This window comes from Chrysochloris asiatica, unplaced genomic scaffold (assembly GCF_000296735.1).
Source record: "Chrysochloris asiatica unplaced genomic scaffold, ChrAsi1.0 scaffold00055, whole genome shotgun sequence".
Classification (NCBI taxonomy): domain Eukaryota; kingdom Metazoa; phylum Chordata; class Mammalia; order Afrosoricida; family Chrysochloridae; genus Chrysochloris; species Chrysochloris asiatica.
This window is the reverse complement of record NW_006408573.1, coordinates 7685480-7707228: the sequence shown is the minus strand read 5'-3', so window position 1 is coordinate 7707228 and position 21749 is coordinate 7685480. Positions and strand designations below refer to the sequence as shown.

Below are 21749 nucleotides of genomic sequence, written 5' to 3'. Positions count from 1 at the left end.
TGATGCATTTGAGTTATGGTGTTGGAGGAGAATATTGAAAGTGCCATGGGCTGCCAAAAGAACAAACAGATCTGTGTTGGAAGAAGTGCAGTCAGAGTGCTCATTGGAGGCCAGGATGGCCAAACTTCGTCTCTCATACTTTGGACATATTGTCAGGAGGGTCCAGTTGCTGGGGAAGCATATCATGTTTGGTAAGGTGGAGGGTCAGAGAAAAAGAGGAAGACCCCCAACGAGATGGATTGGCCAGGTAGCAGCATTGATGGACTCAAGTGTGGCAACAATAGTGAGGTTGGCCCAGGATCAAGCAGTATTTCGTTCTGCTGTGCATAGGGCTGCTATGAGTTGGTACCAACTCTATGGCACCTAACAACAACAACAACATGTATAATCCCTTACAGGGTTGTAGACACCAAACTTTTACTCTCATACTTTCTGGGTCAGTTAAGGGGTTCTTGAGGCTTATTTGGGCATTACATGACTTGCATCTTAGGAAATGGCTCGAGAACCTAACTCTGCAGAGTACACTACAACACCAGGGTATGTCTCCATGGGTCACTTTTGGCTTTCATGGTCTAGGCTTCTCTAGACAATAAATCAAGATGGTCTGGATCTTAGCAGACACTGACTCAAGTCCTTGAGTCAGAAGGAGTTAGCAGAAGGAGACGAATATCAGAAAAGCAGGTTCTACCCGAGAGGTCCTACCTCCTCTGCTTGTACAGTTTCTCTTTCCACTTTTTCAAGTAACTCGTTTCTCAGCATCATCTCTTTGTCCAGAGTGATGGACATTTCCAATCCCTGGTGAAGCTTGCTCTGAAATAAACCACCACAGCAAGGCTTCAGTGAAATCATGTCTCAGACGATGGGAAGGGTTGTTGTTATGTGCCACTGAGTCGGTTCTGATTCAGAGTGACCCTGTACAGGGTTTTGGGGAGCAGAAAGTATCATCTTTCTCCCATGGAGAAGCTGATGGGCTCGAACTGCTCACCTTATGGTTTTCAATTCATTGTTTATCTTATAGAGCCACTATACCGCCCAGAGGAAAGGTTGTTGTTGTTAAGTGCTGTCAAGTCGGTTTTGACTCATAGCGACCCTATAAAGGGTTTTCAAGGAGTGGTTGGTGAGTTTGAACCACTGACCTTTGTGGGTCAAACTGACCTTGCATTCCAGTGCTTATCTTACAGCATCACACCAGGAGTCCTTGGGAAGGGAAGGGTGTTATTGTTGTTAAGTGCCGTCGAGTCAGTTCTGACCCATAACGACCGTGTATAAGGTTTCTAAGGAGCAGCTCGTGAGCTTGAACTGCCAACATTGCGATTCAAACCAACTTTGTGGTCCAGCGCATTAATCAACAGCGCCACACCAGAACTCCAAGGGAAGGGTAGACATCTCTTTATTAAGACGGTGGAAAGCAGGATCATCTAGGAACTAGAGTGTCTAGCTAGATTATGTTGGATATGCTCTTCTCACAAGGGACTGGATAACCAGGGTGGAGTGAGGGGGCAGGTGGGAGTTAGGAGAGCCTCAGGAGTCTTATCCTCACCAGAGAGGCAACGTGATAAGACACAAAGGGACCCAACTCCTGGTCCCACCCCTTACAGATCTTTGTCAAGGCCCAGATCCTCTCTAGACTTGGTTTTGTCAGCTAGTTAGGGTTGTGTTGTTGTGGTTAGGTGCTGTTGAATGGATTCTAACTCACGGTGACCCCATGTGCCCAGAATAGAACTGTTCCATTGGGTTTTCAAGGCTGTAACCTTCCAAAAGCAAATCTCTGGGCCTCTCCTCCGACGTGCCTCTGGGTGGCTCCAAACTACCAACCTTTCAGCTTGTTGTTGTTATTGTTAAGTGCTGTCAAGTTGGTTCCGACCCATAGTGACCCTGTATAGCATTTCCAAGGAGTAGCTGGTGAGCTTGAACCACCAACCTTGCAGTTCAAACAGCTTTGCAGTCTGGCACATTAACCTACAGCGCCACACCTTTCAGTGAGTAGTCAATTATTTAATTATGTATGCCACCCAGGAACTGTGTGGCCTTGGAGGAGGAGGGTCTAAAAGGAGCTGGGGTAAGGGTAAGAAGTCACAGAGCCACTGTTAAAATTGAAGGGAGAGGTACTAGGGCTTTGCTCTAGCATATCACAGCTGAGACCATTCCCCTGCCTACTCTTCCTCTGTGGCCCTGGCTTCTATAAGGTGTGTGTCCTGATCCGTGTCTCTGCACCAACTCTCCTCTGGCAGAAGAGCGGAGGTGAGTAAGAGACTGACCAAATGGGTCAGCTATTGGAAAGAGGGCTCAGGGTAGCACTCAGACTTTATTGCAAAATCAACCAGTCAGGTGGGAGAACAGGAGAATGGAGGAAAGACATTCACTCAGCAACTTAAAAGAAATGGGGCAGGAAAGTGCACCTACAAGGTAGCTTTCTGGGCAGGGCCTTCAAGTAGGTATACCCAAACCAAATCTGTTTCCGTAGTCAGCCACCCTATGAGGCAGAGTGGTGATGGCGTGGTTGGGTGCCGTTAAGTTGGTTCCAACTCCTAGAGACCCTGTGTAGGGTTTCTGAAACTAATTCTTTACAGGAACAGAATGTCTCATCTTTCTCCCTCAGACCGCCTGGTGGATTTGAACTGCTGACCTTGCAGTTAGCAATCCAATGAGTAATCCCACCACGCTATGACTCCTCCTTATAGAACAGAGTAGAATTGCCCTATTGGGTTTCCAAGGCTATACAAGCAGCTTCAAAACATCCGTGGGAAAAAAAATCCATTCTCTTTTCATTCTATTTCTTCATAAGCTTTTAGAAGCCCCCTCACAAATCTGTGTAGAAGCAGATTGCCACATCTTTTTCTCAGAGTGGCTGGTGGGTTTGAACCACTGACCTTTTGGTGAGCAGCTGAGTATCCTCCATCAGGTATCACTAGAGCTAAAAGTGTGATGTGGAGTGTGGGTGTAGGTCACTGAAAACACTAGCTCTGAAAAAGCACAATCCACTGCATAATAACCTGCCACAAATGGTGGCTTCAAGTAACATTCGTTTGTTATCTCTGTTTCTACAGGTCAGAAGTCCAAGCACAGTGTGGCTGGATTCTCTGTCCAGGGTCTCGCCAGGCTATAATCAAAATGTTGGCTAGGGCCATGGTTCTTATCTGGGGCTCAGGGGCCTCTTCCAGACTCTCACAGGTTGTTGGCAGGATTCATTTCCTGAATCAGGTTCACCAGCTGCTCCTTGGAAACCCTACACAGGGTTGCTACCGGGTGGAACCGACTCGATGGCACTTAACAACAACAATGGGCTTATGTGATTAGGACAAGCACATTCTAAGCATCTTTCAGTGTTAAAGTCCACCTTGCCATAGAACATAATCTATTCATGGGAGAGAACTCCATGATATTTACAGCTCTGATGATAACTCACATTAACTATGGACTCGTAGTGTGGTGCTATGGAGGATAAAGCACTGACCACCAGGTCAGTTTGAACCACAAGTTTGGTGGTTCAAACTCACCAGCCACTACTTGGAAACCCTATCCAGGGTCGCTATGAGTTAGAACCGACTGAACAGCAGTTAACAACAGCAACATTACATTCACTAGGTGACTCAGTGGTTAAAGCACTCAGCTGCTAACTAAAAGGCTGAGAGTTTCAACCATCAGCTGTTCTGTGGGAGAACGATGAGGTAGCATGCTTCTGCAAAGTCTTGGAAACCCTAGGGGAGACGGTTCTATTATGGGGTAGCTATGAGTCAGAATTGACCTGCCAGCAGTGAGTTTTTGAGTGTGGCACTGTAGGATAAACACTAGAAGGTTAGCCACAAGATCGGCAGCTCAAATCCACCAGCTGCTCTGCAGGAGTAAAACGAGGCTTTCTGCTCCTGTAAAGATTTACAGCCTCAGAAACCCATTAGGGTTGATATGAGTCGGAGCCGATTCGGTGGCGACGAGGCCGTTTTTGGTTTTTGGTAAATCACTGAACAGTCCTTGGGTGGTGCAAACAATTAAGCATTCAGCTAACAAAATGTGGACAGTTTAAACTCTCTCAGAAGTGCCTCAGAAAAAGGACCAGGTGGTGTGTTCTGAGAGGCCACAGCCTTGAAAACCTGGTCTGTACACATGGGGTCACTGTGAGTTGAAATGAATTCTACAGGAACTGGTTTGGTTGTTTGGCTTTATACATCACAGGGCAGGAAATCTTGAGGAACATCTTAGATTCTATTAACCCCCAAGGCACCAGACCACGAGTCTGCAGTCAGTTACATCACACACTGAAATGCTAACAGACTCCACCAGGCAGGGCTGGAGGGTATGTTTTTAAAGGCAGAGGAAAAGGCACCACCTTGACCCAGGTTCATGCATGAAACTTACAGAAGAGAAGAGACTGTCTTGTTCATGGTTGTGCTCTGGATGACTGTAGATAGCTACACAGTACTTATGGTAACAGAGGAAAGTTATTCCACACAGTTTTAACAAGGTCTCCCACTTGAGTGATAACTATATCAAAGCTTCCCACCAGCCCCTGATATCTAATTGCTAGCAGTTCGTCTAATATTTTTTTCTCATATTATTTGCCAATTCAACATTTTTCCAGTGTAGATTTCAGTGATAGCAATTTCACTGTTCATGTTGCACGGTCATCATCCATAACAATTGTTTGTCAATGTTGTTTTTGTTAAGTGTCGTTGAGTTGGTTCCAACTCAACAACCCTGTATGGGGTTTCTCGGAGTGGCTCGTGAGCTTGAACTGCCGATCTTGCAGTTAAAACAGACCTTGCAGTCTGTCATATTATCTCACAACACCATGCCAGGACTCCTAGCGCCTGCATTAGCTAGGTGAACTTTCTGGTGCTCCAGCCTGGTCCTGAAACACAAAATCCCTACCCTTGAGGAATGAAGCACCTTGCCCAGGGTGCCCAGCAGAGCCCCACTTCAAACCCAGGTGAGATCTTACTCCATATACCCCTAGGACCTCTGAGACCTGCTTCTACCTCAAACCCTCTCGTGACACCTCAGGACTCCTGTGGGGCCAGTCCTCCTCCTGCTTCTGTCCCCTGCTTACATGGGACAGGTAATCTGAACAGCCCCCATGCCATCCCTTGAAGCTGTCACTGGGTGTGTGTTCAGGCTCCATCCTAAGGGACTCCATCCGACTCTGTAACCTGGAAGTTTCATTTTATGAACCGGTAGTTCTACTTGCCCCTGGCTTTCCCCCCACAAAACTAGACGTGCCCCAGGCTACTTAATTTATTCCGAAGGATAAGATTCAGGCCCCATGTGGTATAACCATGTCCAGAGAGCCTGGGAGTCATGGGAACTGGCTGCATCCAGAAATCTCAGTGATTGGATAATCAAAACATAGATTAGGTAACACAGTATATGATTCATTGAATATTTCCAAAGTGTGAACTTATGAACGCCAGCATAATATTTTTGACAAACGTCACACCAGGGAAAAGTTGCTTGGGGCAGGTGGGCAAAGCGCTAGTGTACAAGTTCCAGCTCTGTTCCTCCTTGTGGTCTCAGTCCAGCAATTACTCTTCTTCTGTGGGCCCCATGTTTTCATTGGAAAAGGTGAGACAAGCATCAGCCTGTTCTAAACACATTCAAATTCACATTTAAGAAAAACTCAAACACTGTATGCGGAGTGCACAAGGAGTGACTGATGGTGTGGTAGTTAAAGCACTTAACTGATTAACAAGAACAGGTCAGCAGTTAGGACTGAGCAGCCACTCCGTGAGAGAAAGATATGGCAGTCTTGATTTGTTGTTAAGTGCCGTTAAGTTGGTTCCTACTCATAGGGTTTTCTGAGGAGCGGCTGGTGGGTTTGAACCAAGGAGCCTACAGTTTAATCTGACCTTGCGGTCCAGTGTATTATCCCGCAGCACCATACCAGGACTCCCTAGCCTTGACTTACAGTCTTAGAAACCTTCTGGGCAGTTCTATTCTGTTGTAGAAGAGTTGTGATCGACTCAAGGACAGCAGGTTTGGTTTTTTGAGCTATTGGGGGTTAACACAGCTGATTAAAGCAATTGCTGTCTATTGGCAGGTTTGGTGTTTCTGTTTTACCTCGCAGTTCACTGTGTAGTGTCTGAAGTCTTCAAAGCTTGTGAATGGATCCAAACCACAACAATTGGTTTCAATTCCCCTGAAGCAAGAGGCAGGAGAGTCAGGAATTGGAGGAGGAAATAGAAATGTGTGACTAACTGTCTCCATGAACAACTGCCTCCTTTGCCACGAGACCAGAAGAGTTGGATGAACATTACTGAACATTACAGAACAATCCTGATTGAAAAGGGGGAAATTCTGATACTGATCAGAATTTCAAATTCCCATGGACTCCAGATTTTCTGGAGCCAAGGGAGGAGGATGAATTGCTGAAGCTATTGCCCTGAGATCATCTTTAACTTAAACCAAAGATATCTCTTGCAGACTTCTTAAAACCAAACAGTAGTTTAGCTTCACTGTTAAGAACTGTCTGCCTTGAGCATTCTGCTCTTTTAAGAACTCTCTGCAGGGATCTAAGGAGCTCTGGTAACATAGTGGTTACAAATCAGGCTACTAATAACCTTAGGGTCAGCAGTTTGAAACTACCAGCTGTTCCATGGAGAAAGATGAGGCTTTCTGCTTCCGTAAAGATTTACAGCCTCAGAATCCCTGTACAGGGTAGCTATGAATCGGAATAGACTCTATAACACATAACCACCACCATAGGGCTCTAGGTGACAACAACAACTTGAAAGGTTAAATAGGAACCTTAGGGGGCAGTGAGCTTATGTTACTTGGGGAGGGACAACTCAGAAAAGGGAGGTAAGAAATGGTTGCAAACTGAAGAATGTAATCAGCGTCAATGAATTGTGCATGCAGAAACTGTTGAATTAGCGAATGTTCCGCTGAGTAGATTCTCAACAACAACAAAATAAACTTTATAAGGAAGCAAAACATCGTGGGGGTCAAACAAAGCCCACCTGTGAGTTACCTATATCCACAGTCACCATGCCTACCTGGCTAGGACCAGATAGTACATATTTTAGGTTTGGCAGGCCAAAAGGCAAGATTGCCGTTTATATTAACAAAAGAAAAAAAACAAAAAACAAAAAAAATTTCACACATTTTTAAATTGATGAGATTCAAAATATAGTGAGAATTGAGTGCCCTATTTTGTTTTATGTAATACAGGTATACAAATGGAGGATGGAATTCTCTTTTGGAGCAGACACCATTTTGCTTGATAGGGGTTCAACATGAGTGTTCCCCATCATCACGTGGTTGTACATGTTCTTCTGAGTCCGCAGGCCAGTGGGTCAGTTTGCTACCCTCCATTATATGGTCTCTAACAGGGCAGCTGGACAGCCTGGTCTACTGTGGGTGGACAGGCCCTGCTTATGTCTATGCAGTTGTTGTTAGCTGTCATCAGTTGGCCCCCAAGCGATGGCAACACCACGCATAATAGAAAATGAAATGTTACCCAGTCCTGCTCCATCTCCCCAGCATCCGGTGCAGATCAGACTGCTGTGCTCCACAGGGTTTTTATTGGCTGCTTTTTGGAATTAGAACACCAGGTCTGTCTTGGTCTTAGTTTGGAAGCTCAGCTGAAACCTGACCCATATCATGTTGTTGTTGTGACGTGCCAGTGAGTCAGTTCCAACCCATAGCGACCCTGTATAGGGTTTCCGAAGAGCAGCTGGTGAGCTCGAACCACAGATCTTGCCATTCAAACGGCTTTGCAGTCAGGCGCATTAACCCACAGCGCCGCACCAGGACCGTGCTTATTACTATGGTGGTGGTGGTAGTTATGCGCCATGGAGTTGGTTCTGAGTCATACCCTGTACAGGGTTTCCGAGGCTGTAAATCTTCACAGGAGCAGGAAGCCTCATCGTTCTCCCAAGGAACAGCTGGTAGTTTCGAGCTGCTGACCTTGAGGTTAGCAGACCAACTCATAACCACCATGCTACCAGAGCTCCTTGCTTATTACTACTCTCAAAGACCAAGAAGCGGGGGGCTCTTGCTCTACTTTGCTCTGAGTAACCCTGATCTAGAATCTTGTGTCCCGGCGTGTGCTCTGTACTTTGAAAGAACCAGGAAACTGGACTGTATATAAAAGAGGGGACTGAAAACTTTTGAGAAGCAAATAAATTTCATTTCATTTAGACCCATAGTAGTAAGCACTTACTACTTAGTACTTATTGCCTTAAAAACCACCTGGGGATTTCAAAAAGAAAAGAGAAGGTGGGGCAGGATGTCAGTATTTGTTTTAAAGACCAAGTTCCACAACGGGCTGTAATGTACATTCAGGGCCGGAGCAGGCAGGGAATTCTAGGTTACATGGCTTGGTCACATCCAGAGAAAGCGGGGAGGCACCTGACAGTGAAGGGCGCTCTGGGAACCATTTGCAGCTTGGGAAACCTCAGGGCCCTAAGCATTGGAGAGAGCCTTACTTTGTATGCGTTGAGGATCTGCAGAGTATTTCCAGATGTCAGCTTTAGTTGAATCAGTTCTTGATTCTTCGCTTCAATCGTTTCTAAAAACTGAGCATTCTCAATCTTCAGCTGCTGAAAATCCACATCGTGAAGAGCGTCGCCCACTTCTTCCTTCTACAGCTCAGAAAGAAGAAGGCAAGCATGGTCTGCCTGCTCAGACCTTGCACCTGTTGGTGAGTCTCTGGAAGTCAGCAATTATACACTCAAGAAACATGCCCTGGGCATCTGCCTGGTACCGGGCATGGTGTTAGGCACTCGAGGCAGAGACGGGAGTAAGTAAGATGCTCCCCGACTTTGATGAGTGGATACTCCACCAGGGTTCAGGCAGGTGGGAGGTATTTACTAACAATGTGACATCATGGGATGTGCAGAAGCTGAGAGCACACAGAGAAAGGCCCCTCTCTGCACCCAGGGGAGGACAGAAGGCTGGGTCAGAGAAGGTCAGAGAAAGGGAGGGGGATCTCAAACGGGGTTTGAAAGGAAGAGTCCTCATCTGCAGAGCTACGTAAGAGCTATTTTTAACCTGGAACCACCTGGAAAATCAGTCCATAAATACCCCTCTTTTGATCATCAAGCATTTCTGCACTGCAGTGTGTTGGGCTTCCTCTCTAGGTGCCCTCTTCCACACTAGGTCAATGCCATCTTACATTCATGGCATACAATAGCCAAACTCGGGGCTGCTGCTGTTCCTCACCCCCATGCTCTAGCGAGGCAGTATCTCCCTCCTTCCCCCAAATGACACGATTCTTTAAACCCAAGTATGACCCATTCTCCAGCTCAAATGCTCCCAACCTTTTTTCCACACCTGAGGGTACGTTCTCTCTCCACTGAGCTTCTGGAAGGCTTTGGCTCCGTGGACCTACTTCCTGGCGTCTCTGTCCAGGTTGACCCACATCAGTGTCATCTCTTCATCAAAGTCTTCTTAAGGTTAAAGGTCACCCATCTACTCTCTAACTCAAGCTAAACTCCTATCTAGTATGCCTGACCTCATATGACCCTTGAGGTACCAGGAACCCTCTTCTCCCTCTGGGGCAGCCCCCCTCCACCTCTGGAGGCTCCACTATTGCATCCTTTTCTCTTACCCTGAACTCAAACCCACTTCTCTGACATTTACACCCCTAGTCCTAGCTCTGTCCTCGGGGTCCTCCCTGTTAGTCTGTCTACCTTCCTTGCCCATACCTCCTCTGAAGTGGCTTCTGCTCCCCCTTGGCATCTATTCAGTCCACTCTTCTATATCAACTCTAGCTTCCTGGTTCTTTCTTCAAGCATGAAGCCCACACTGGGACATAAATCTCTAGATCAGAGCTACTCAGAGCAGAGTAGAGCGAGAGCCCCCTTTCTTGGACTGAGTCCTGTGTTTTCTCTGAGGGCAGCCTAGGGCCAGAGCGCTGCCTCCAAGTGAGGTGCTTTTATTGTGCACCTATGACTAAGCCATCTCTACCATGAAGAAAATTTTGGGGAGTGAAGTCTTTGGTCATTTCATGTTGTTACTGCTGTCTCAGCCTATCGAGGTCTCTCTGGATCCCAAGTCAATCAAGCAATAGTCCACAAACATGTTAATGCTCCAGACCAACTTTCTATCACTTGTCAGTGGCCACCTCTGATGGGCAGGCCAGTAGTGCCCAGATTCCAGTTACTAGTGAGCTAGGAAAGAAGAGACACACGTGGCACATGGCCCTGATCCATGTCTGCCTTCCTGCCTTTCATCAGGAGCCTGCAGCTTCACAGTTCAACAGTTTAACTGTGCTTCCCAGACCACTTGCCCCCTAAGTATGTCTGCAGAAAGCCCCCAATTGTCAGCGCAGTGACTGTATGAGTTTCCTATGGCTGCCGTAACAAATTACCACCAACTTGGTGGCTTAAAACAATACAAATAGGTTAAGTTTTAGTCCTGGGTCTTTGGGCTCAAATCACGGTGCCTGGCGGGGCTGCATTCTTTCTGGAGGCTCTAGGGAAAAATCTGTTCCCTTGCTAGCTTGGCTCACAGTTCCTTCCCCTTTCTCCATCTTCAAAGGGCATCACTCCAACCTCTGCTTCCATCCTCACATCTCCTGCTCTGACCCTTCTGCCTCTCTCTCTCATAAGGACCCTTATGATAACATTGGACCCATTTGGATAATCCAGGATAATCTCCCCACTTCACAATCCTTCATTTAACTGCATCTGTAAATCCCTTTTACTTTGTAAGGTGACCTAATCACAATTCTGGGGACTCAGATGTAGGCATCTTTGGGAGCTGTGGCAGGGGGTTTGTGGTGGGGAGCATTATTTTGACTACCACAGTAACCTTAAAAGAAAGGAGCGCAAATAAAAAGAAGAAGCACATACCTGCCTCAATTGTAAAAGCATTTTTTTCCTCTGAACTTTGAGAGAAACGTTTTTCAGACATAATTTATCCTTCATATCATCCTAAAAAAAAAAAACAAAGCATATTTTTAATCTAGTTTTCTTCTTCGTCCCCATTGGTTTGAAAAATTGGTAGGTTTGGGGCTGCAGTTCAACCTTGAGCCCTAAATCTAGGCTTTTACTCCTAGGTTCTTTGTCTTCTACCCAGGGCTGGTAGTACTGTGGCATTTCACCTCTGACTGAGAAGCAGATGAGATTGTGTCTGCCACATGCAAACGTTACATTGCTCTTATAGTCAAGATAACCTGGGTGTTACTACAGAGGCAGAGGCATGACAAGGTAGCATCTTGAGATTTTTCCTCACAAAACAATCTTATGATTCTTTGGCCTTTTATTCTTTTGGTAGTTTACATAATTTTCACTACTTATAATATTTAAGGATTAGTAATCCTTCCAAACTGTCTCCAGGATCAAAGCTTGATAAACTACAAAGTTTCTGGAAATAAGAAAAAACAAAAGGCCTGTTGTGGTCATGTTCATTCTAACTCATAACCACTCTACAGGACACAGTAGACCTGTATCAGACAGTATTCTAGGCTGTAATCTTTATGGGAGCAGACAGCCACATCTTTCTAGAGGAGAAAGACTGGTTTCAAATGGTTGACTTTTGGGTTCGCAGCTGAGTGCTTTAACCACTGTGCAACCAGGGTATCTTTGGAAACAAGGAGAGCCCTCATAATAAGGTAATCTAAAGAGCATGAAATTTACCTGTCCCGCTCCATGTATCACCTGACTAGACAGGTTGAACCAGCCCAGCCTCACACCTTTCTCAGAATACATCAGCTCTTGAAACAAATAACAACAAAAAAGAGGAAGTCACTGCCATTAATATTCATCTAACCTGACTACATGGAGCTCTGGTAACATAAAGGAGCTCTAGTAGCATAGTGGTTACAAATTGGGCTGCTAGCATCAAGGTCGGCAGTTCGAAACTACCAGCTGTTCCGCGGGAGAAAGATGAGACTTTCTACTCCCATAAAGATTTGTAGACCCGGAAACCCTGTGCAGGGACACTGTGAGTCGGAACTGACTCTATGGTACTTAACAACAACAACTTCTACTTTGTCCTAGAGATCCCCTGTGAATGTGAACTGTCCGATTGTGTTTGGAGTCTGGGTGTGGCGCCATAGGTTAATGCGCCAGACAGCAAAGCCGTTTGAACTGCAAGGTCGGTGGTTCAAGCTCACCAGCTGCTCCTCGGAAACCCTATACAGGGTCGCTATGGGTCGGAACCAACTCGATGGCACTTAACAACAACAAGTCTGATTACTTTTAGCCTTGATAAACTTGCACTTTAAACACACTTTGGGGATATAAAATATCTGTATATGTGGCAACATTTATAATGGACCAAATGGAGCTGGGCTGTCAAATGTAGTAGAATCTGATCATCATTCTATGAATTTAGTCTTCCATTCTAAACACAAACCCCCTACCAACTCACCCTCCGGCGATTCATGTCCTCAATATACTTCATCACTTTCTGAGTGGCCAAAATACTCCCTTTCTTCTTGGATATGGTTTTCAGAATATCTTTTTCAAAATCATGTACCGCCCTCTGAACTTCAGTCCCTCGGATCTCAGCTTCCTCAATAATAGCCTAAGAGAGTAGACACAGAAGGAACACTTTCCAGAAAGTTCAAGAATAATTTGGAAACCCAGGTTCCCAGTCCTCTTGGTGAAATGCATCACATCATACCAATTTTGTATGGTACCATTTCCATGAAATACCTAGGCTAAGCAAGTGTCTAGGGGTGACCTGGGGTGGGAGAGGGGGAAGGGAAAGGAGGGCGAAGCTTAGGGGACACTGAGATTTTGTTAAAGGTGATTAAAAATATGGAAATGAATAATGGTGATTGTCAAACAACATGGTGAACATAATTAATGTCAATAAATTGAAAACAGTGTTGAGATGGCAAATGTTTAACACACACAAGTGGCCAGACGTTGATGATTGGTGAGTCTAGGTGAGGAACACATAGGGCAGGAGTTCATTGTGCTAAACTCTCTACTTTTGTGTATAAGCAGACCCCAGATTGAAAATGAGTTCTGTTCCTAAGCTTGTCTTTAAGCTGATTTTGAATGTAAATCACTTAGGTAAGTTGCATTTCTAATGTTAGCTAGTCAAATGTTCATCTTAGTGCATGTTGTTGTTGTTAAGTGCCTTCGAGTCGGTTCCGACCCATAGCGACCCTGTACAGGGTTTCCGAGGGTGTAAATTCTTACGGGAGTAGAAAGCCTCATCTTTCTCCCGCGGAGCAGCTGGTAGTTTCGAACTGCTGACCTTAAGGTTCGCAGCCCGATTCGTAACCACTACGCTACCAGAGCTCCTTTCTTAGTGCATAGTATAGAGTATATTTTCAGTGCATAAAAATCACTAGAGAAACATATCCAGATGGTCTACAAACATCTTTAACATAATAATACAGTGATAATATTAAAAATAGTGCCCACATGGTACTATGACTGATTGCTTGTACCTCATACTTTTAATACAATCGGCTTTACAGGGGTTGGTTCATAAGTATGGGCTGTACTTAAGTTGGATTTTGGTAACCCAGGGACTGTCTATACTTTTGAATATTTCCATTAAAAATCATTTCAAATTCTCACAGAATGCAGACTTTCTAGAGTCAATGAGGCTAGATGAATCCCTGAAACTACTGCCTTAAAATCATCTTTTAGCCTTAAGCCTTTAAGTCTTCTTTACACCAAACACTTGATGTTGTTATGTGCCGTGGAGTCGGTTCTGACTCACAGGGGTACGGGGTTTCCGAGGCTGTAAATCTTTACGGAAACAGAAAGCCTCACCTTTCTCCCACGGAACAGCTGGTAATTTCGAACTGCTGACCCTGTGGTTCGCAGCCCGATTCATCACCACTAATTAGTAAAGCACTTCTCCCCTGAGCATATACATGGGATCAAATTGACATCAACACTCACAAGGTTAGATAGGAAGTTTAGGGAGCAGTGAACTTTTTATGTTAGTGGGGCAGGAACAATTTGGTAAAGGAGTATGGGAATGGTACATGTAGAAATGATTGGTGTATGTTCTGCTGTGTATATTTTCAACATCAAAATAAAATAAATTATTAAAAAAACACACACATACATTTAAAATGTGTTACCTCCTCAAGCAGACCCCAGATTGAAAATGAGCTCTATTTCTAAGCTGTCTTTAAGCTGATTTTGAACGTAAATCACTTAGGTAAGTTACATTTCTAATGTCAGCTAGTCAAATGTTCATCTTAGCTCCTTAAAGACAGGCAGGTCCTCAATCTGTCTTATCCTCCTGTGTTTCTTCCAAAGCACCAATAATTACAAGAACATATTCTAGACATGTCTCGGTGAGGTGGGAGTGGGAAGCCCAGGTTAGAGGGATGCCTTATACTGAGAGACTGGTATACCTCATGATGCTGAAGGTTCCGTTCAGCATTTGCCCTCATGTGTCTGATTTCTTCCTTCGTGTCTTCCAGCTCCTTTTGTACCAGCTCAGATTTCTGCTCCACAGTAAGGGCTATCATACGGTCCGTACCTGAGCGGGCTCTGGATTTCCGCCTGCTTCGTGCCTGAAATTTAAGGGCAATAAAGGCACCCTCATGTAGAAATTGGTCATGAGTCAGCCCAAGATGGGCATCAAAAATGACCACTCAAACCTGCTAGAAATTACCCAGGGAAAAGGAACCCTTGAGGAGAGGATTCTGGGTACTGGGCCTGAGGTGACCTCATCTCACAAGTCACCCTTAATGCTTTGAGGGCCTATGTGTGACAGCAAGCCAAACATACATGAACGAAGACTGTCTGAAAAAGGGTGACCCAATGCAGATCAGCGTTCAAGCAAGTCAAAACTCGGTGGTTCCTCAACAGAACACAAAAGAGAAATCGTATCTCAGGACACAGTGTCCAGAAAAAAACAAAACAAAACACAAAAAGCATGTGGACACAAATCTTGGATTTTTTATGCATTTAAAACTGTGACCCAGGGAATGTGTGGCCTGAAGACAAGTTTGCATGGGCATCAAAGGGTAGACCTACATACTTTTATTTCTTTTTAAATGAAGTATCCACATTGAAAAAAATCAGTACATCCTACCCTGCCCGCACCCCCACCCCCCAATATCCAGATGTCCAGCTTCTTTTGAAAATCTGCTGTTCTGGCATTACCAGGATGTCTGGCGAAGGCTTTTAGACAAAAGAAGGGCTCTCACTGCCCACACAAGGTCCACTTCACTCCTTTGTGTAGCTGGCTGAGTTTTGAAAATACGTGTTTGAGTCTCCCAGTTTCAGGGAATTCTTTCAAACAAATTTAGATAGTCTGAGAGAATCATTCCACGAATTGAACCCAATTCCCTTTAGACTCAAATGAAAGAGAAACTTTGGAGGGCAAAGAAGAATCAAAAGTCTAACAGGGTACTGGTTACCACTAGACTGTACACAAGAAAAGTGTTGAAATGGCAAATGCTCTTATATATTTTTAAACGAGTTAAAAGACAGAGAGAGAAGCCATCGGCGATAGGGCTTCCGAGGCTGTAAATCTTTACGGGAGCAGCTAATCTTATCTTTCTCCCATGGGGTGGCTGGTGGGTTTGAACTGCTGATCTTGGGGTTAGCAGCCCAATGCCTAACACACAGCATCACCAGGGCTCCTTAATGTTCAGACAAACAAAAGAAGTCTAAGGGTGAGAGACTCATATGGTCCTTGGGAGACACGGACACACAATGACAGACACTCAAGTACCATTTGCAATTAAAGGGAATTAGTGTAAAAAAGGAAATTCTTAGGCCTCCGTTGTGTACCTGTGAAAATTCGGCAGGTGTTACTTTCACATCTGATAATCGTGACTGTCGATGATCCTTGGGTTCCAGTCTCCGGTAGTATTTCTCAAACATTTCTGTCTCGGTTTTCAGAGCTGAGTTTCCATAGCTGCAAGGCAGAGGGTAACCGAGTAAGTTCCACTGATACAAGAGTTTAAATCTCAAATAACTTGTCCTGTGCAGAATGGTTAAGCACTGAGTGGGCTATTTGTATCCACCAGCTGCCCCATGGAAGAAAAGGACCTGGTCATCTGTGTCCATAAGTGGTGTTGAGTCAGTTCCGACTCATAGAGACCCTATATAGGGTTTTCTAGGAGCATCCAGTGAGCTTGAACCACTGACCTTGCAGTTCAAACTAACCTTGCAGATCAGCACATTAACCTGAAGTGCCACACCAGGGGTCCCCATAAAAATTACACCCTAGGAAATCCTATTGGTCAGTTCTACTCTGTTCTATATGGTTGCTATGAATTGGAATCAATTCAATGGTACAAAACAACAGCACTTACTAGACATGTGTGACCTTTGACGAGACACCTAACCTCTTGGTGCCTCAGTTTTTCCATATGTAAAATGGGAATAATAAAAGCACCCATCTTTTAGGGATGTAGTAAGGAAGGTAAGGGCTTTAAGACTCTGACTGACACATGTTATTGTTGTTGTTGTTGTTGTTAGGTGCTGTTGAGTTGGATCCAACTCGTGGTGACCTTAAGCATAACAGAATGAAACATTGCCTAGTCCTGCACCATTCTCACACTGTTGCAGCGTTTCAGCCCAGTGTTGCTGCCCCTGTTTCAAGCCATCTTATTGGGGGTCTTCCTCTTTTTGGTTGATCCCTCCTGACTACATGTTCAAAGAACTAGAGACAAAGTGTAGCCATCCACAATTCCAAGGAGCATTCTGGCTGTACTTCTTTCAACACAGATTTATTGGCTTTTCTGGTAGTCCATGGTACCTTCAATATTCTTAACCAACACCATAGTGCAATGCATCGATTCTTCTATGGGCTTCCTTTTCTGTATTCGTTGTTCAACTTTCACATGCATAAGAGGCTACTAAAAAACCATGGCTTGGGCCAGGTGTGCTTTAGTCCTCAAACTGACATTTTTGCTCTTTATCGGGTTGTGAACCTCAAGATCAGCAGTTTGAAACTACCAGCTGTTCCGCGGGAGAAAGATGAGGTTTTCTGCTCCCGTAAAGATTTACAGCCTCAGAAACCCTGTACAGGGTCGCTATGAGTCAGAACCGACTCCACGGCACACAACAACAACAACAACACTTTAAAGAGGTCTTGTGCTGCAGATTTGCCTAATGCAATATGTCATTTGATTTTCTGACTGCTGCTACCATGAGCATTGATTGTGGATCCAAACAAATTGAAGTCTTTGACGACTTCAATCTTTTCTCCATTTATCATGGTGCTATTTTTTGGACCAGTTGTGAGGATCTTTGTTTCACTTTGAAGTGCAATCCATATTGAAGGCTGTGGTCTTTGATCTTCACCAGTAAGTATTTCATGTCCTCTTTGCTTTCAGCAAGCCAGATTGTGTCATCTGCATATCGCAGGTTGTTAATGACTCTTCCTCCAATCCTGATCCTTCTTTATATAATCCAGTTTCTCAGATTATTTGCTCAACATACAAGTTAGATTAGTATGGTGAAGGGGTACAACCCTGATACACACCTTTTCTGATTTTAAGTCATTCAGTATCCCCTTGTTCTAGTTGAACAACTATCTCTTGGTCTATGTACAGGTTCTTTATAAATACAGTTAAATGATCGAGAATATCCAGTGTTTGCAATTTCGGCAACACACAAGCTACCACAGAATGACAAACTGACAGACAAATAGTGGGACCACTACATAGTAAGTGCCATTTAAGTACTTGGTGTTTTTTATTAATGTTTATTAAAAAATAAAACCAACTGCCATGGATTCTGACTCATGACAATCCCATGTATTACTACAGAATAGAACTGCTCCGTGGGGTTTTCTTGGCTGTAATATTTAAAGAAGCAGACCACCAAGGCTTTCCACCACAGTGCTGCTGGATGGGTTCGAACCATCAATGTTTCGGTTAGTAGTTAAGTGCAAACCATTTGTGCCACCCTGGGACCTGTAGTGTGTTTAATAACACATTTATTGTATTTAATAACACACATATTGGGATGATATTGAAAATTATTGCTGAAACAAAGCTCTGGTTTCATCTTCATGTGTTGTTTCTAGCCCGTTTGTGAAATTCTTTCTGAATTACTACATTCTTGAAGTTACACACGCCCACAATCTTCAGATGCTTCCCTTGGTTTATGTTTCTCAGCTCTTTTATTTCCAGCACCCAACAGATGAAATACTCCACAGGAAGTTTATTATAAGTGGTGGGAACGATTTGAACAGATGGTTTTTAAACAACTCGAGATGACAAACCTAGCTTATCCTGCATAGGCCAGGATTCTGACCTTTTGAACTTCTCATATATGTACCATGTATGTTATATATCCTAACGCAATACATTGCTTGATTTCTTGCAGGAAGGATCAGTCCTTGGAGAAGGACATCACTGTTGGTAAAGTGGAGGGTCTACAAAAAAGTGGAGGACTTTCAACAAGATGGACTTCTTCCAAGATGTTGTTGTTGTTGTTGTTGTTGTTAAGTGCCGTCAAGTCGGGTCCGACCCATAGCGGCAGCAAAATTGGGCTCAAAAATAACAATTGTGAGGATGGTGCAGGACCAGGCAGTGTTTCGTTCTGTACATAGGGTTGCTATGAGTCGGAACCAACTCAAAGATACCTAAAAACAACATGTTATATGTGTGTGTATATGCATACATAAAATACACACACATATAGAACATGTTATACTGTGCATATGTATAACACAAATGCATATATTGTTTTTGTTAAGCAATGTCAAGTCGATTCTGACCCATAGCGACCCTGTATAGGATTTCCAAGGAGCAGTTGGTGAGCTTGAACCACCAACCTTGCAGTCTGACGCATTAGCCCACAGCGCCACACTAGGACTCCACATGTATATATATAATATATGTCATATATGTGTGTCTATGGAGTCCTGGTATGGCGATGTGAGTTAATGCGCTCGACTGTAAAGTCAGTTTGAACCACAGGGTCAGTGGTTCAAGCTACCAGCCACTCCTTGGAAACCCTATCCAGGGTTCTATGAGTCAGAATTGATTACATGACACTTAACAACAACAACAATGTACCCCCAGGAGTCCTGGTGTGGTGCTGCAGCTTGATATGCTGGATCACAAGGTCACTCTGAACTGCTAGGTTGGCAGTTCAAGCTCACCAGCTGCTCTTTGGAAACCCTATGCAGCAATAAATTCTAAATTGATAATGAGTGAGAACCAACTCGATGTCACTTGACAACAACATGTATACATATAAGGAACTCTGATAGTGTAGTAGTTACAAGTTGGGCTGCTAACCTTAAGGTCAAAAGTTCGAAACTACCAGCTGTTCTGTGGGAGAAAGATGAGACTTTCTGCTCCTGTAAAGATTTACAGCCTTGGAAACTCTGTACAGGGTCGCTATGAGTTGGAACTGGCTACATGGCACATAATCAACCAACTCATTAATATGTGTAATACATGGATGTACAGAACATGTTACACGTGTATACATATGGTTGATGTTGTTAACTGCCGTTGAGTCAGTTCCAACTCATAGTGATCTTGTATGGAGTTCTGAGGAGCGTCTGGTGGGTTTGAACTACCGACCTTGCAGTTCAAACAGACCTTGTGGTCCACTGCCTCTCCTACAGCACCTAATACACATATACATCAATAGAAGAAGTGTCTTGATGACACAAATAGTTTGCACTCAACTACCAGCCAAAGGCTGGTGATTTGAGCTCACCCAAATGCCTTGGAAGACATGCTTGGTGACCTGCTTCCCAAACCCTAAGGAGCACTTATCCCTACTCTACCCAAATGGGGTCACCATGAGTTGGTATTGCTTGATGCCAACTAATATCAACAACCATGGCGTATATAGAAAAGAGAGAGAACTTTGATGTTCTCATATACAAGTACTGTTGAGCTAATTCCTATGTGGCTGAGTTTGAAGGTGAAGGAAAAAGCCTGCAAAGCCCAATGAGTCAAACCATCTTTCTTCTTCAGTATACATATACCACACTCCCAGCGAATGCTGTGTCTGCGTCTCAGCACTTCCACTGACAAGCTGTGTCACCTTAGGTTAATGGCTTAACCTCCGTGTCTTCATTGCCTTACCCCTCTCCTAGGGTTGCTGTATAATCCAGTAAGTTCACAAACACAAAATAATGGTGGCTATTTGTAATGATATCTCAGCTGATATTAACTATAACTATCTCCAGATGTTAGCTCCCAGGGCCAACAGTTTCTAAGTGACACCAACAAGTCCTATAGTTTATCCCAAGTACGTTATAGAATCTTGATAACCCATTTATTTGCTTTAACAAATAAAACACGGACTGCAAAAAATATCGAACATTGGACCAGTCATCCTTTGCTGTCCATTTTGTTCACCCCAAGGATTCAGACACACCATTGCCACATTAATTTTATCACAGAATCTTAGCATTAGAAAGGGCCTCAGATGTTACCTGGTCTGGCCTAACTCCTCAGGTTGAATTTTGTTAAGAGTCCTTGAGTCCTTTGTATAGGGTTTCCTAGGAGTAGCTGGTGAGTTTGAACGGCTGACCTTGCGGTCCAGTGCTGATCCTAGGACTCCCTCAGGCGGAATAGGGGGTCAGATAAGTACATAGCCTGGCACTAGGCAGACGCACCTGGGCGGATCGTCTCTTCACCAATTATCCTCCGTGCTTTCCACCATCGGTCCCAGTCCCTTCTCTCTCCCCCGCCCATGTGGCTCTATGCAGGGCTTGTTCGCTCAGTGGCAGTGGAGACGCAGGGGTAAAGGCAAAGACAAGTTCTGCCCCACTTTGGAGGTCTCACTTTCCCAGTGTTTACTGTGGACTTGGACTGTCACCATGCTGGACTCCAGATCCAAGTCCACTCCTGGAGCTGGGCTCACCGGGAGGAGGGGAGCCCGCAGGGGACGGTGGGTACCTGAGCTCCTCCACCAGCCCGCACAGCTGGATAACCGGCAACTCGTTCTCATCCCCAACCTGAGAGTCGGCGAGGTTGCTCTCCGAGTCTTCATCGACCATCGTGTTGTCAATGCGGTCCTTGCTTGTGCCGAGTGTCCCCTGGAGCACCCAATGCTAGGGGCTGCGCGTCACTCAGGCAGCTACCAGGTGGCGCGTTGCCAGGGCAACGGGACGCTTGCGGGAAGGGGAGTCGAGGGGCGGGATTTGTATTGGCCCCGCCCAGTTCACCCCCAGCCTAACTCCATGCTGCCTGAAGCTGAACTTGACTAAAACACTTTTAAGTACTTAACATTTTCACTTCTTCAGCAATAAATTCTAAATTGATAATAATAACAACGTTCACGGTTTACTGAGTACTGATTATGTCCTTAGCACCGTGTTAAGCATAGTTTGTGAAAATGCTTGCACCAACTTTCTAACAATATGTATTAGTCTCTTCATTCTCTAATCTGAAATGCGGAGAGTTAAGACAATTTGAGGAAGTGTCTTCTTCCCCTTACCTTCCTCAGGGTGGCTGCTCTGTGCCTCAGGTGGTGCTTCATACATGCAGCTGTTTTTTCTAACATATCAACACCCATTGTTGTTGTTGCCGTTAAGTGCCGTGGAGTAGGTTCCGACTTACAGCGACCCTGTATAGTGTTTCCGAGGAGCGGTCTAGCACTTTTCCCCACAGCGCTACACAAGGACTCCCGTTAGAATGACTAAAACACAAAACACTGACACCCAAATGCTGGTGAGAATGTGGAGCAATAGGAACTCTCATTAGTTGCTGGTGGGACTGCCAAATGGTACAGCCATTTTGCAAAAGAGTTTGGCAGTTTGTTACAAAGCTAAACATAGTCTTATAGTATGATCCAGCAATCATGTTCCTAGATATTTATCCAAATGAGTTGAAAATGCACATTCCCACAAAAACCTGCACACTGATGCATAGTTGCAGGAGATCCTGA

General features: G+C 44.7%; 1 protein-coding gene across 1 annotated transcript in view; it reads right to left on the bottom strand.

The window, feature by feature from the left end:
- The window catches only part of CCDC113 (coiled-coil domain containing 113), a 38055-nt gene extending 17196 nt beyond the window's left edge, over positions 1 to 20859 (bottom strand). Inside the window, exons 1-7 of the mRNA XM_006863626.1 lie at positions 20759 to 20859; positions 15666 to 15792; positions 14276 to 14437; positions 12313 to 12468; positions 10791 to 10871; positions 8421 to 8576; positions 703 to 810 (exon numbers count right to left, since the gene is read on the bottom strand). Of these exons, the coding sequence (XP_006863688.1) occupies positions 703 to 810; positions 8421 to 8576; positions 10791 to 10871; positions 12313 to 12468; positions 14276 to 14437; positions 15666 to 15792; positions 20759 to 20859 (891 nt within the window). The remainder of the gene's footprint in view (positions 1 to 702; positions 811 to 8420; positions 8577 to 10790; positions 10872 to 12312; positions 12469 to 14275; positions 14438 to 15665; positions 15793 to 20758) is intronic.
- Between the last annotated feature and the right edge of the window lie 890 nt (positions 20860 to 21749).